We start from the raw sequence: 14,264 nt of genomic DNA on the forward strand, positions 1-14,264 counted from the left end.
CGCTGGGTTATGACACTGTAAGTGGAGGCGGGGTCAGAGTGGGGAAAATGGCAGCGCCCTCCACTGCTGCTCGCCACTGGGGCCTGCTGGGACTAGTCCAATCGCCCACTCCCTGGCTTGTCTATCTGTGCACGAATGCGCGACCACAGTCAAATCTCGGCCCTGCTCCCTCGCTGTTTCCCTGCAGTTGCTCGCTCCTTCACTCACTAGGTCCAACCCTGCTCCTGGGTTCCACACACCTGAGTCTGTCCGACCGAATTTTCCTGTGCAACCCCGCTCCGCCAGCTGCTGGTTTCGCCCCTCTTACCGGTTAGGCTGAAGATTTGTTGTTATGAGACTTCCGAAAAGTTGAATTTTCTGTGTTCTGGCTGTGTTTTCTGTTGCTAATATTTAGTTGTCTCTAAACTTGGTTGTGTGAGAAAGCATGGCCTGAAGAAGAATAATTCTATCTCATGGTCTCTGATGCCAGAAAAAGAGAAGAAGTAGCTACCAAGCAATGTGGTCTCGGAGGGAGAGACACAGAGAAAAGAAAGGGGGGCTGGTGGTGGCTGAGGAGAGAAAGTCGTAGACAAGTTTGGAGGAGTTGTGGTGTTTATGAAAAAGGCGAGATTTAACCAAATGAGGATTAAAACTCCTAAAAGAACATCACTTTTATGAGAAGTAAACATTGTAATTGTAAAACAAAAAGAATGATATGTCAATTTTTGATTTGAACTTTTTTTCCTAGGCACACTTTAAAGTAATATACAGGGCGGGGCACAAATAACACCCCCGTTTTATTACAAAATCATAAGCATGCAATTCTGTAGCATAACAATACCACACTCGAGCGCACCCTATGACATTTCAGGTGAAATGTTCAAACTGCTGCCCATCTGGAGCGAGACACTCACACACACCCTACCAATTGCACTCAGGCAGGCCTTGCTTCTGCTGGACCCTGTAGATTACGACTTTGCCAAGTGCAGGTTCTGTGTGAGCCATGTGACTTTGTCAAATCTTCATTAGCTGAGTAGATCCTATTCTCCAAGTAGATTGCTCTGAGAGATGAGAGCAGACTTTATGAAGGTGTCTCCCTGAGAAAATGTCCTGATTGCTGAAGACAAAGCCTATGGTGGGGAGGGGTTCTGCTCCCAGTTTGGTTTTTAGAGGGGAAGACAGAAGGTGGGGGGATGGGCTTGTAACGGTGCTGCTTGGGTTCTGCTGTGGGAAGTGCCTGGTCATTGAAGTGGAAGGGTCAGACCCCCTCCCAGGAATATCTCTGGAATCAAGGAGTCCTCAAGAACCCACACCAGCACCCCAAAAAGAGAAGTCCCCATTAAACTCAAGATGGCACCCTCATCTCCGGCTCTGCTCTTTTGCCCTGTGATCAAATCGCAGTCCCTGCAGAGGAGAGGCAATGGATGCATACAAAACAGCCCTCTTTGGATTTCCCCTCACATTTTGAGGGAGGGCAATGGCAGGATATGCATTTCCACGGTGTCAGTGGGGAGCTGCCGTCTCTCAGCAGGTTCAACTCTATTTGCCGTGACTCCGGTGGCAAGGAGAGTTTTTGTTCTGACGATCAGAATCCCGGCAAATGGTGAGTGTTTCTCCATGCTGAGAAGTGGGAAATTCAATAATACTTTGGCTGGGTTCACGCTGGGTAGCAAAAATAGAATGAATGCCGGGAGGGACTGCGACTTGAGCAATAAATCAGCTGCCTCAGACATTGGCAACTATCGGCCTTGACTCTGAAGCCGTCTCCTGTCTCTACCCCACTCTCCAGGGTCACGGGGCTGTCTTTACGTTTATTCCCAGAGTGTCTGGTGCCGCAATCCTTTTTTTTACCCTCAGAAACAGATTTACGCACTCTGAGATCTTTACAATCGCTGTTCTTCTGCTTCCGCATTATGATGTCACTGCAGGACCAATTGCTGCAAGTCTTTACTACAAGTTATCTTCACGCAAAAGGCAAAGTCGGAGCTTGCACTAATAGTATCACGCATTATGCCTGAACACTTTTTCTTCTGTAGGCAAGTCACAAGTTTCAGAGGGGGGCCCTACAACGGAAGCCCCTGGAAAGCAGGGAGTGCTGTCTGTTTTGTTCATGGCTGTGTCCCCAGGACACAGTGGGTGCTGGAAGGAGCCAACGAAAGAACATTATAGGTTGTGCTCAGCTATGCACCTTCTGAGATGCCGCATACGAAAGCCCGGAGCAAACTCTGTTGTGTGTGATTTTACAGAATGGCTCCGACCTATGATTCCATAGAAAACATGTTAGTAGTTCGTTTCTTTGCAAAAAGCTGTGCCACTAAAACCTGATCATAACAGAAAAACTAGATAGTGTGAATAGCCTGAAGAACATGGCTGTGTTTATACCACTCAGAGATGTAATTACAGCTATGGCTTAAACGTATGTTCTTACCGAGTTTCCTGTGCATGTGGTCATGTGCTTTTATAGTATAAGGTTAGAGCATCATTACTGCTTTTTTCATTTAACAGTATTACACACACCTGTCTTCATCAATAGACATGAATTTATGTTTCCATAGTATCACAGGAGTGTATTGTTAAGAATGACCGGAACTTAACCTATTCCATGGGATTGCACATTGAGGTTGTGCCTAGCCTTTGGCTTGATCATAAACAGCATGCATTTTCCCCTTATTGGAAGGGACTGGCACAGCTGGTTTTTCACGGGGGTGGCCTCCTGTTTAACAGCGCTGCCCCCCAGTCCCAGCTCTGCACGCGGCCTGTGCCTCACACTCCTCTGGGCGCCCTTCGGGGAGGCAGAGAGAGCTGGAGTTCCAGGCAGTGACTCAGCACCTGCTCCATTCACCTAATCACTGCATCTCACCTTTTTGTGATGATTAAGTAACCTGGGTTCACCTTGATTCATCTTTACACCGTCTCATTGGCTACAGGCTTTCCCGAAGGAGTGGGAATCATATAAACGAAATCGCACGGCCTGTGGCTTCTCAGACGGCTGCTCTCACTTAGCACTGGACACATTTAAAATGTATCTTTGTCTTTACACGACTTGACCTCTCTTTCCTTTCAGTGGCTGAATAACATTCCCCTGTGCGAATGTTCTGCAGTTTGTTTCTCCAGTTAACTCTTGAGGGACATCTTCATTGCTTTCAGCCTTTGGCTATTGCTAATAAACTTCTATAACATCCACATGCAGGCTTCCCTGTGGACGTGAGCTCTCACGTCAGCTGGGTAGATGTCTAGGAGCACCGCTGCTGGGTCACACGGCGGGACTATGTCTGCTTCGTAAGAAACTGCCAAACCGTCTTCCAAACAGCAGCTGATCCACTTTGCACTCCCACCAGCAAGATCGCGAGCCCCTCGCCGCAATGGGTGCCACAGCTGTTTCCGTTTTTATTTTACCCGCCCGGATCGGTGTGTAGTACACAGCGCTGTCGTTCTAACCTGCAAATCCCTGGTGAACAAAATTGTGGAGCATCTCTTCTATGCTTTTTCTTGTCATGTGTGTATCTTCTTTGGTGAGGAATCGATTTGCATCTTTTATTTTGGGTATGACAACTGTATGTATATATATATATGTTTTGGGGGGGCAAACCTTTCCCCGAGACGTCCTCTGTTGGAAGCACTTCGGGACCACGTGCTGCTCCACAACCCTGAAGGCTTACCCACAGTGCTAACTGCCGGTTGGGGGCAGGGCTCGGTGCACATCTGTTTGCCTCGCTCTTCCCCAGAGTGACCCCCGACCCCACTCCCTCTCACTTCCTTTCCCCCATCCATTCTTTAGGAAAAACCTCTACGTTCTGGGGTCCTCGCTGTCTGCCTGTAGGAACTGGCCTTTATTTGAAGTGCATGGCCACAGTGGTTAACGTGCTTGTTCATCTCTGGTTCATGTGTCTCACTAAGATTCCCTTGAGCGATTAACTCTGTGTGTTTCCCGGTTTTGAAGGAACCGAGCAGGTGGGGGGGTGAGGTAGTCGGGCTGTGTCACTTCGGGGCTAACGGCTGTCTGTCTTCTTTGCATGGCCTGCAGTCATCAAGCCGCCTCTGCGTCACTTTAAACGCCCTGCTTATGCATCTAGCTCCTACGCACCTTCGGCCCCAAAGAAAGCGGAGGAGCATCCTGCAAGGTACAAGATGCTGGATCAGAGGATCAGAATGAAAAAGATTCAGAACATCTCACACAACTGGAACAGGAAATAGGTCCAGCGGAAGAGAGGGGCCCAGTCTCTGGCTATCAGCGCTCACCAGGCACAGTGAGATGTTCCCCCCCCCACCGCCACCTGACAGCCCTCGAAGTGGGGGCCCTGGGGCTGGTGCAGCCATGGCTGAGGTCACTGGGACACAGTAATATTCCCCTTTACTGTTCTGTCATAGACTCACCGTCTCTGGACTTGGGGATCAGTGCAGACTCCAACCTCAAACCAGTAAGATGCCTGTCTCGTGTGGCTTTTATTGCTGTAAATCTTTCAAAGTCTAAATTGAACCAATATTAAAACAATACGACCTGTTCAGAAAAAAAGTGAAATCCCTCCCCTTGATACCATTGTGATCCCGGACATTCACTTGCTTTCATAAGACTATGGGTTTAACAATCATTGTATGCAAGAAATGCACTTCTGAAGCCATCTTTTCCCATTTTTAATGCAATTATTTAAAATCCAAATAGGCATGTACCTTTCAAGGTAAATGTACAAAACAAAAGGTGTGCTTCTGAGTGAAATCAATCTCAGAGGGAATAGAGACTAAAACTGTGTTCGTAGATACTTCTGGACTCAGGTTTCTCAAAGCAGGGCCAAATTCAAAGTAAGGGCCCCTTGTGTTGGTTTTTCCTGCATGCCTCTGGCCTTGTAGATCCCCGCCAGGCTGAGAGCATTTGCAGAAGCAGCTCTGGGTTCTGCTTTCCTCCCCAGGGGTGTCCAACCTGCGGCCCACGGGCCACATACAGCCCAGAATGGCTGTGAACACAGCCCCACCCAAAGTCGTAAATTTACTTAAAACATGAGATTGTTTTGTGTGTGATTATGTGTTGCGCTGTATTTAATGTGTGGCCCAAGAAAACCCTCTTTCTTCCAGTGTGGCCCAGAGACACCACAAGGTGGGACCCTGATGTAGGCTAACCCTCCCCGCCACGCCGGAAATCCACGAGTCAGATGCCCGTGTCCCGGGGACCAGGTTGGACGTTTACTCCAGCACATGTCCATTTGGTCTCTCGGTCCTGGGGTGGGAAGGCGTTAAATGCTGGACTGACCAGAATGCCCGAACTGCAGGTTTTTCTCCACGAGGTTGAAGATTCCTTGAAGTGACACGTCAGCCCATTTCCTGACAGACCACGGAGCCCTCGGGAGCGCCCTGCCCCCACTGCTGGTGAAGAGTGTAAAACTCGATGCTCTTCCTTGAGGCCTTTGTAGGCCCACTGGGCCTCTCCTAGGGTTTTTACTTTGGGACTAAATTCACAGACGTTGCAAGGAAAGGTTCAAGGTCAGAAATAACTTTGAATCCCTTCAGAAATGGTCTGAGGCAGGGAGAAGAAGTTCAGGTTCATTGGCAGGCAGGTCTGATCTCCAGTCCTGTCCCGTCTATAACTAGTCGTAGGTCCCGGTCTAATGGCACAATCTTTAAGAATGAGTGGGATTCGGCACACTCATGGTGCCTTCTGTGATGAAGACGAAGGCTAAGGTGGGTACCGATCTCTAGAGCCGAGCCTGGGCAGTTACAGAGACGCAGCAGAGGTAACTCTGAAGACTCATCTCCGGGGCAACCTCTCCAGGATGGTCCCCACCCCCACAGAGAAGGCGCCGTGCCCTGATGCCACGGCCTTTGGCGTCTGATGGTAAAGGGTATCCTGTCCTCTCCTTTCATTCTCTGAGGTTCATTTCCAGGAAACCGGTTATGCAATTGAGCCAGCTCCAGAGTTCAGTGCCCATCACGCTTTTGAGCAATTTATTCACAATGTGCTTTCTGAGGGTATTCCAGGGAAATAAGTAAACTCACAGGGTGATCTGATCATAACTCTGTAACTGGGCAGGTCTTGGGGGCAGGCACACCCCAGGCATGTAACTTCTTCTTTTTTTTTTTTTAAGATTTTATTTATTTATCTTTAGAGGGGAAGGGAAGGAGCGAGGGAGAGAAATATCAATGTGTGGTTGCCTCTCACGCATCCCCTGCTGAGAACTGGCCTGCAACCCAAGCTTGTGCCCTGACTGGGAATCGAGCTGCGATATTTTGGTTCGCAGGCCCGCGCTCAATCCACTGAGCTACACCAGCCAGAGAGATGTAACTTCTTTAATAAAACGTCAATCTCTGCCTTAAGCAAGCGCTGTCCCTTGTTCCTGGGCACCCAGGTGAACACGCCTTTGAAAGGCCTCTTTTTCAGACCCCCCTCAGGAGGGCCCACCACCTCGCTCACCACCCGGTAACCCGCCTCCAGGCCGTCTTCCCTGTGTCCCCTCCGTAACCCCAAACGCATGAAAGCAGCTGCAAAGTATCCTCTGGGAAGCATTTTTCTCTGTTGAGATCTTGCTTCCAGGCTTACCCTCTGTTTGACTCACAAAAATGTTACTCTGCTCTTATCAAAAGTGCTTTAAAGTCAATGTTGACGGGAGAACATCCAATCCTGCAAAGATTTTCCAGAGTACTCACAGCTGCGGGAATCACCCAGGCGCGCATGCGCCCTCAGGACGCTCCGTCCTCTCGGGCGTAGAGACTTCACGTGGCCGCGCTTTCTTGGCTATTTCTTGGCGCTGGAAGCCGTGGTCCTGGGGAAGAAAATTGGTTCCCTCTGTTTTCCTCGGTCCCGGCGTGTTGTTTGAGCCCTTGCTAACGTTTTAACTGATCAGGTGCACAGAAATAGAGACCCTGCACTGCTTGTAAAAGGCCCACCATGTTATTCGCATGATGGGCTCTATAGAAATGCCAAATTATGTATTCTTACAGCAAATAAAAAGATGCTTTTAAAGGACTTCCTTGTCTGTGAGTCATTTTTCTCTTCTCCAGAATCCTGGGATGCATCTGAAAAGAGATTTCCCCTTTGGCCCTACTTGGTCCTGAATAGCTTGTCCAGATGAGTAGTATAACTGGCCCTTTTCAGTTGGCTTCCTGATTGTACAGGCAGTAGCTTTAAAAAAGAAGAAGGAAGGGGAGGGGGAGGAGGAGAAGTCCTCTCCAGCACAGACCCGGTGCATTAATTTGTTAATATGAGTAACACAAGTGCAGCCAGTCTAAGGTAAAACACATATGTTATCAGCTGAGGTTTTCATTCCAAGGTTAAGTTGTGCAGCTAGTAGTTAAGAACCGGGAGTGTGGGGTTAGAAAACCCTGCAATTAAATCTTGACTCCTGTCTCCTGTTTGCTTTGTGATCTTAAGCAGGTTTTGTAATCTCTCCGAACGGAGACAATGGCGGGACCTGACTCAGCATAGCCCTAAGGGCTAAGCCTACACTGAGAACTCAACAAATATTAGCTATTATTTCTTGGAGTATATGGGGAAAATACAGTAAAAATAAATACAGTAAATACAATATACATCAATAAAGAAGGCTTTTGCATTTGCCACACAAGCCCCTTACTAGTTCTGTGAATCAGGTAGGTTGTTAATATCCTTCAGCCTCAGTGAAAAGAAGCTAATACTGTAATCATCCTTTAATCATGGATACTTCATCATCAGTCCTCCCGGCTGTCCCCGCAGGAGCTCTGCGCTGTGGGGTCCGGCTGTAATCTGCAGCAGACGCGCCGCGTTCGGCTGGAACCCCGGGCCCCACCGGCCATGCCCCCTTCTCCCCGGGAGGTCTTGGGCCCTCTCTTAGCAGTTTCGGCCGCTCTTGCTCTGGCGTCCACATCCGCCCGGTCCCTGGCCGCCTCCCCGCAGCTGCCGCCTCCCCGCTGTCCTGCTTCACCCCGTTTCCCACGTTCGATTCCAAGTCCCACCGATGCAGCATCCCTCGCTGCGCCCTCTTTCTAATTCTCTGCTGATTCGGCATCTTTTCCTGAGTCAAAATCTCAGTCGACTCAGAAGAAAGAGTATATGAGTAAAGATTGAAGTGTCGTTATACTTGTCTTGAAAAATAAAAGACTTTGTTGTTTATAAGTGACTCTGTTTCCAATGTAGACTCAAAATTCCTAGAGAACAAAGAAATACAGCGCTGGCCCTGCCGATGGCTCAGGGGTTAGAGCGCCGTCTGGATTCACCAAGGTTGTGGGTTCAATCCCCAACCAGGGCACACACAAGACTCAACTAATGAACGCAGGAAATACAGCTCTACACCTTGCAGCCCCGCCCTTCAAAGGTCATCGTTTACCTAAGTCACTCCGACCCACGAACGTGTACCCGCGGAGGCTTCATACGACCCAGAATTTGGGGAACAAAACAAAACACCCGGTGAGTTCTCGTCATTTCCTAGAATAGGGCTAGAAATGAACACGTGGGGTCTTCAGTCCACAGCCTCTCATCTGAAAAGAATTTGAATATTAATCAGCCACATGAAATGCGTGCTGCTTGGCTCATTTCCGGAAACGAGGTTGAAATCAGGATGAGCCGGCGGCGCAAGGACTTGGGCAAGGCACCCCCTTAAAAATGTGTTGGTGTTGGTTTAATTTGAGGGAATCAAGCTGCTGAGCGCGGGTAGAACGCACTCATTTCTCAGGCTGCACTGCCCCCTGGTGTCCTTTCGGGGTGTGGACTCTGCTGAGTTCCAGGGCGTCATTGGCGCTGATTGCTTTTGGCTGCATCAAAGTGCACTCTTCCTAGAATTCTAAAGAGGGGGCAGCTGCGGAGAACACCATTCTCGTGATTATAGTGCCGCTGCATTTCTGTACAGGTTTATTCCATTATCAAGCATACCTGTAAAGAATATTCAACCAGGGGATGAGCTGGGAGACAAACTATAGAAATCCCGGAAAATACAATAAAAAACTCTAAGTGAAAGTCAATGATCAGTGACATGTTATATAGAGAAAAGATAATGATTTAAGCTGCAGTTAATTATATTAATCATCACGTAACTACAGCATCATTCATTTTCACTTAGTATCCCTCGTAGCTAACCTGCTGGCACAGCCTCCACTTCTAAGCCCTTTCCCCTTCTCTTTCTCCTGTCCCTTCCAGAGAGACTGGAAAAGTTAACATTCAGTTGCCCAGCGTTCGGAGATTTAGGGGCGGCCAGGGGACACAGTTTGGGCTCACGAGACCTAAAGTTGCCTCTTCCGTCCGTCCTGCCTGGAGTGCTGGCTCGGCCCGGCTGTACCGCAGCTGCGACCGTTTCGGGTCACAACGCACAGGAAAGTGAAACTCCACATTCTGGAAAGGGCCGGAGTATCACCGAACCGCCACATTCCCTCACCTGACCTTTTGGTACTTAACTACTGACGGGTCAATTCAAAGCCACAGCCAGGGAAACTACCCAGAGTGATACTTTTTATCACAACGTCCATCGAGGCCCTTCCCCCTGGCTGAAACACGCTAGCGGCTTCCCGCGGCTTTCAGAACACGGCCTCTGCGCAAGGGAAGCTGAGGGCCTGCGAGCCATGCCTGCCCGCCTCCGGCCTCCCAACCCCGCCACCTGGGCTCCATGAGCTCCAGCTGCTGGAAATGCCAGCGGTCCTGAAGTTCAGAGCCTCCACGTGCCCTGTTCGCTCTGCTTCAGCTGAGTTCACCCCTGAACCAGGACTGGGGGTGGGGCAGGGACCCAATGCTGAGGCGCAGCGTCAGGGGTATGGTCCTGGGTGGGCTGAGCTGGTTGGTTGGGATGTCACAGCCTGGGCAGAGATTTGCAGACTCTATCTTTCAAGGTCACCATCCCAGAGGACCAGCCATGCTGCTGGTGGAGAAGTGGGAGATGAGAAGGCCAGAGGGCTCAGCAGCCACCCTGCCCTGGGCATGTGCTCCTGGGTGGTCCCCAGGAGCACTCCGGCCTCTGCCCTGGGCTTCTCAGCATCACCACCATCAGCAGACCCACTTCACAGCTCCATGGTTTACCAGAGGCATGACTTTGGACACGCGATGGAATCCTTCAAGAAACTACTTCCTTACCGATTAAGTGCACACGAGGGTAGCGGGAATGCTACATGATAAAATGCACGTAAAGTTCGCAGCGCTGCCTAGAACAGGGTCGATGCCAATTAAGTGGTTGTAATCCCACTGAGCCCACAGGGGATTTAAAAAATATCCTCACCTGAGGATGTCTTTACTGATTTTAGAGAGAGAGAGAGCAAGATAAACATCCATTGCTTGCCTCTCAAATGCGCCCCCTTGTGGGGGTTGAAACTGCAACTCACGCATGTGCCCTCACTGGGAATCAAACTTGCAAACCTTTTGGTGCACAGGACGATGCTCCCACCATCTGAGCCACCCAGCCAGGGCCAGTGAGTGCTTCTTAAAGTAAGAGGAGCACTGATCCCCCCCCCCCCCATGGCATTGATTTTGGGGGCCCAGGAAGGCTCTTTCACCCACTGCCATCTGAAACATTTCCCTGAGCCTGCTGGTGCCTCCGTGAGGCTTCCATAGGTGGCAAACGCAAGGCCCTTGGGCCTCCACCTTGTTTCATCACCTGGGCACCTTGTTTCTACCCAGCCGCAAAGCCGAGCTCTTGCTTAACTGTTAAGGGTAGTTATATTCATACAGTTCTAAAGTTACATCTGGCTCTTTGAAGGCAACCTTGAGGCTGGTGTGGCCCCCAGTGAAAATGAGTTTGACACCCGTGCTCAGCCCATTCAGTTACAGGTGTGACCACTATTAAAAAGTTCTCTAGGAAAGCTGGTGATGTGTGTGCGTCATCAGTGACGTCAGCCGACGGTGTCTTAGAGAACGGGAACTCTTCAAGCATCCTGAGCTACCTCAGCAGACACTGTGTGGCCTGAGCAGAAATTTGCCACTGAGTTTGCAGCATGGGGCCAGCAGGCAGGGGCATCTACAGGGGTGTGGGACGAGGTGCACTTACACCGCTGGGGGTGGAACAGTGAGGGCAGGAGGGGGCCTCTGCCCAAGGGAGCCGGCTCCCGCGGAGCACTCTCTGTGAGGATGTCTCGGTGGGACAGGCTTTCACCACAGCTCCCCGACTCCGCGAGTAGGAGTGGTCGCCTCGTTCCACACATGAGAAAACAGAGGCTCAGTGCCCGCGCTTGAACCCAGGTCAGCCTGACTCCGGCTTCTGTGCCAGCTCCCCGTCGCTGGCGGAGCCTGTGGGTTTCACCCGCCTGAAGGCCTTTCTCCCAGTCGCCCCCTAAGGCTGGTCTCTCAGAAACGCCTGCTCTCCCAGCTGGTTCTTTTCAGACCACACCTGTTTCAAATGTTTCAAATGAAACTGCCTTCATTCCCGCTTTTCCTTCTCAAGGCACGCAGGTCCTCCTCTTGGCGGGCTTGGCTTAGCTGGAAGGAAGTGTGAAGTGATAGCCCCTGGGGCCTATGGCACCTGGTAGGGCGTTGGGGGTGGGGCGGGGAGGCAGTGAGGTGCAGAGGGGAGCAGGGAAGGAAACTCCAGCCCAAAGAGAAAGCCAACAAATTTTTATTGAGCATCTACCATGCTTTTCAGGCATTCCATTCTCTTATTTAACCTACAGAACAGCCCTCTGAGGCAAAGCAAGGCTTAAATTTGTTCATTCCTCTCCTTATTAATAACAACCCAGATCAGTCCGAATGGTTATTGCAGAAAAAAATAGATGAGGGTTTGGGTTTTAGAGTTACTGTGCTATGTCATGATGTATCTGGAGTGGGGACAGCAGTTCCTATGTGACAGACTGAATTCAGACTACGGCTTCGGGGAGGTCAGTTTGAATGACGGAGGAGCCACATTTGTAATTCCAGGCTTCCAAAGGAGCAGTTTTATTGTCTACGAAGACAAAAAGACCAAACTAGGTTCGTAGGTGGTAGCATTCATTGACTTTTTTTCCCCCTGAAGCTATGGCTAGAGTTAGAGGAGTAGTTTGTAATTACAACCTACACCGCGTTCAGCAGCCTCTTCCAAACGCCCCGCGCCCCGCCGGCGTGGTCTGGCCTGGGCGTGGTCTGGCCTGGGCGTGGTCTGGCCTGGGCCAGGGCCGGCCGGGCAGCCTTTCACGCCAGTGCCCTACGCTGCCGCCTCCTGTTTCTGCGAAGAGCCCCTTCCCCATAAACTACTGTCATAATTTGGAACGTCGCCCTGGTTCTCTCTTACACACACGCAGAAATTTTGTGTGCCCATAATCTTAACACTATTCCACGTTTATGTTTGGGAAAACACTTCACTGAACAAAAATAAACCTCAAGGTTAAAGGCAAGACATTAATCTGGCAACTGCAATGTACCCATGTCTCCAGCAGGTGGCAGTGGTGTGTAGGAAGAAAAGCTAAGCTCCAGGACAATGGTCCTTGGGATGGAAACGAATGGAGGCTTGCTGGGGACCTTCCATTAAGTCAGCAAATGTGTCTTGAGCCCTTTTGTCTCCAGGCACCGCCCTAGGTGTGCAGTGGGTTCAGTAGGAGCGAGGCCGGGTTTCCAAGCTTGAGGACCTCACAGTTTTCTGGGGTGGGGGTTGCAGGGGCGGGGGGGGGGCGGTGGTGGGGACTGTGTTTTTATCTATCAGGCAGGGTCATTCGTTCAAGCTGCTCTTGGAAAATAAGCCTCACACCCTGTGCACCGCAGTGGGTGTAAAATGGTGCAACTGCTGTGGGAAACAGTATGATGGCTCCTCAAAAAATTAAAAAGAGAATTATGATATGATCCCACAATTCCAATTCTGGGCACAGATCTAAAAGCACTGAAAGCAAAGCCTGAAAGAGGTATTTGTGCACCATGCTCATAACAGTATTGAGGCACCATAGCTAAAATGTGGAAGGAATCCAGGTGTCCATAACAGACAGATAAGCACATTGTGGTGTATGCATGCATCAAGCTATTTATACAGCCTCAAAAGAAAATAAAATCCTGACAAATGCTATAACATGGATGAACCCTGAGGACATTATGCTAAGTAAAATAAGCAAGACACAAAGGGACAAATGTAGTTTGATTCCACTTGTGCAAGGTACTTAAAGAAGTTAAACTCATAGAAAGTAGAACTTCAGTTGCCAGGGGCTGGAGAGAAGGGAGTTACTGTTTATGGGGCACAGAGTTTCAGTTTCACAAGGTTACACAAAGTTAAGGAGGCGGATGGCGGTGACGGCTGCACAACACCGTGGATGTGTTAATACCACTGCACGGCACACTTACCAATGGTTAAGATGGTAAATGCACTGTCATCTCTATTTTACCACACACACAAACCCGTATCAAGTCTTCTCCTGCTCTCGGGCCTGTCTGCAAGACCTGGAGAGTGTGAGTTTGCATTTACTTGGCTACTGCAACAGACAAAGTCATCAATCCATTGATGGTCCACAAAATTGGATTTCTCCTACAATATGACTTTTTCAAGATGCAGAAAAAGAAACAAATTACCTGCCCTCGAGCCACAGGAAGCAAAAGGAAACAATTGTTAGTCTACCGACTGCTCTGGAACAGGCATTCTGTTTCCTAAGCATTATCTCTTTACCTTTTATTACCACAGCAAAGAGACGGTATCAGCCACTCATCTCACTTGACAGGTAAGGAAACTGAGGCTCTGTGTTGACAACATCCCCCAAGTTCTGCAGCTAGAAAGTGTCAGGGGCAGGGTCTGATTTTGGACTCTGCAAATACTCTCTGTGTGGTCTGATGAGCCCCTGGGGTTTGCTTCTACTGCCCTACCACATGTAAATAGAGCGCTTTTCAAATGAGTCAAGTGAATAAGGATCACCTGGGGCCCTGGTAGAAAGGGACATTCTGATTCAGCTTTGGCAGGAGATTCTGCATTTCTAATGAGCTCCCAGGTGGTACTGAAGGTGCTGGTTGGGGGAAAGCACACTTTGAGCTGCAAGGCTTTTCATCTGCAGATGTTCTCAGACTTTCTCATGGTCTCAGTTGCTTTTCCTCAGGACAGTAGGGTGAAAGGAATCCCAATTCCATTTCTTATGTTGCTAGGTCACAACAAGCAGAAGCTTCAGGTGGAACTGACAGGTGAACCAGGCTATGAGGGTGGGCAAAGAAGGAAGTGACACTGTGGAGGGAGAAAGTGACAAAGAAGGGAGACCTCATATAACCTGCTAGGTCAGAAGACCAAAGGACCAGACAGACTGGAGATGAGTGGGGAAAGAAACTGGAAAATTGCAGGTGAGCAGGTCACAGGTGGGCAGGCCAGGTACAGGACACACACTGTACCATCGATGGGACAGCTTTGGGTGGAGTTACAGAAAGGCATTAAGACAGGGCGCACGGATCAGCAGCTGCAAACGGCTTCAGAACTGTCAGG

At 49.7% G+C, this 14,264-nt stretch overlaps 1 protein-coding gene across 6 annotated transcripts in view; it reads left to right on the plus strand.

Moving 5' to 3' along the window:
* Positions 1-6,931, plus strand: part of PDE1C (phosphodiesterase 1C) — a 382,013-nt gene extending 375,082 nt beyond the window's left edge. For 5 of the 6 annotated variants that reach the window (XM_053661833.1, XM_037126507.2, XM_037126501.2 and 2 more), the window contains one exon: positions 4,004-6,931. In XM_053661833.1, the coding sequence (XP_053517808.1) occupies positions 4,004-4,173 (170 nt within the window). In that variant the 3' untranslated portion in view covers positions 4,174-6,931. The remainder of the gene's footprint in view (positions 1-4,003) is intronic. The other variant, XM_053661810.1, reaches the window with a different exon arrangement.
* The last annotated feature ends 7,333 nt before the right edge of the window (positions 6,932-14,264 follow it).

Source organism: Artibeus jamaicensis, unplaced genomic scaffold, assembly GCF_021234435.1.
Source record: "Artibeus jamaicensis isolate MK-2021 breed Jamaican fruit bat unplaced genomic scaffold, CSHL_Jam_final contig_1016, whole genome shotgun sequence".
NCBI classification, from domain to species: Eukaryota; Metazoa; Chordata; class Mammalia; order Chiroptera; family Phyllostomidae; genus Artibeus; species Artibeus jamaicensis.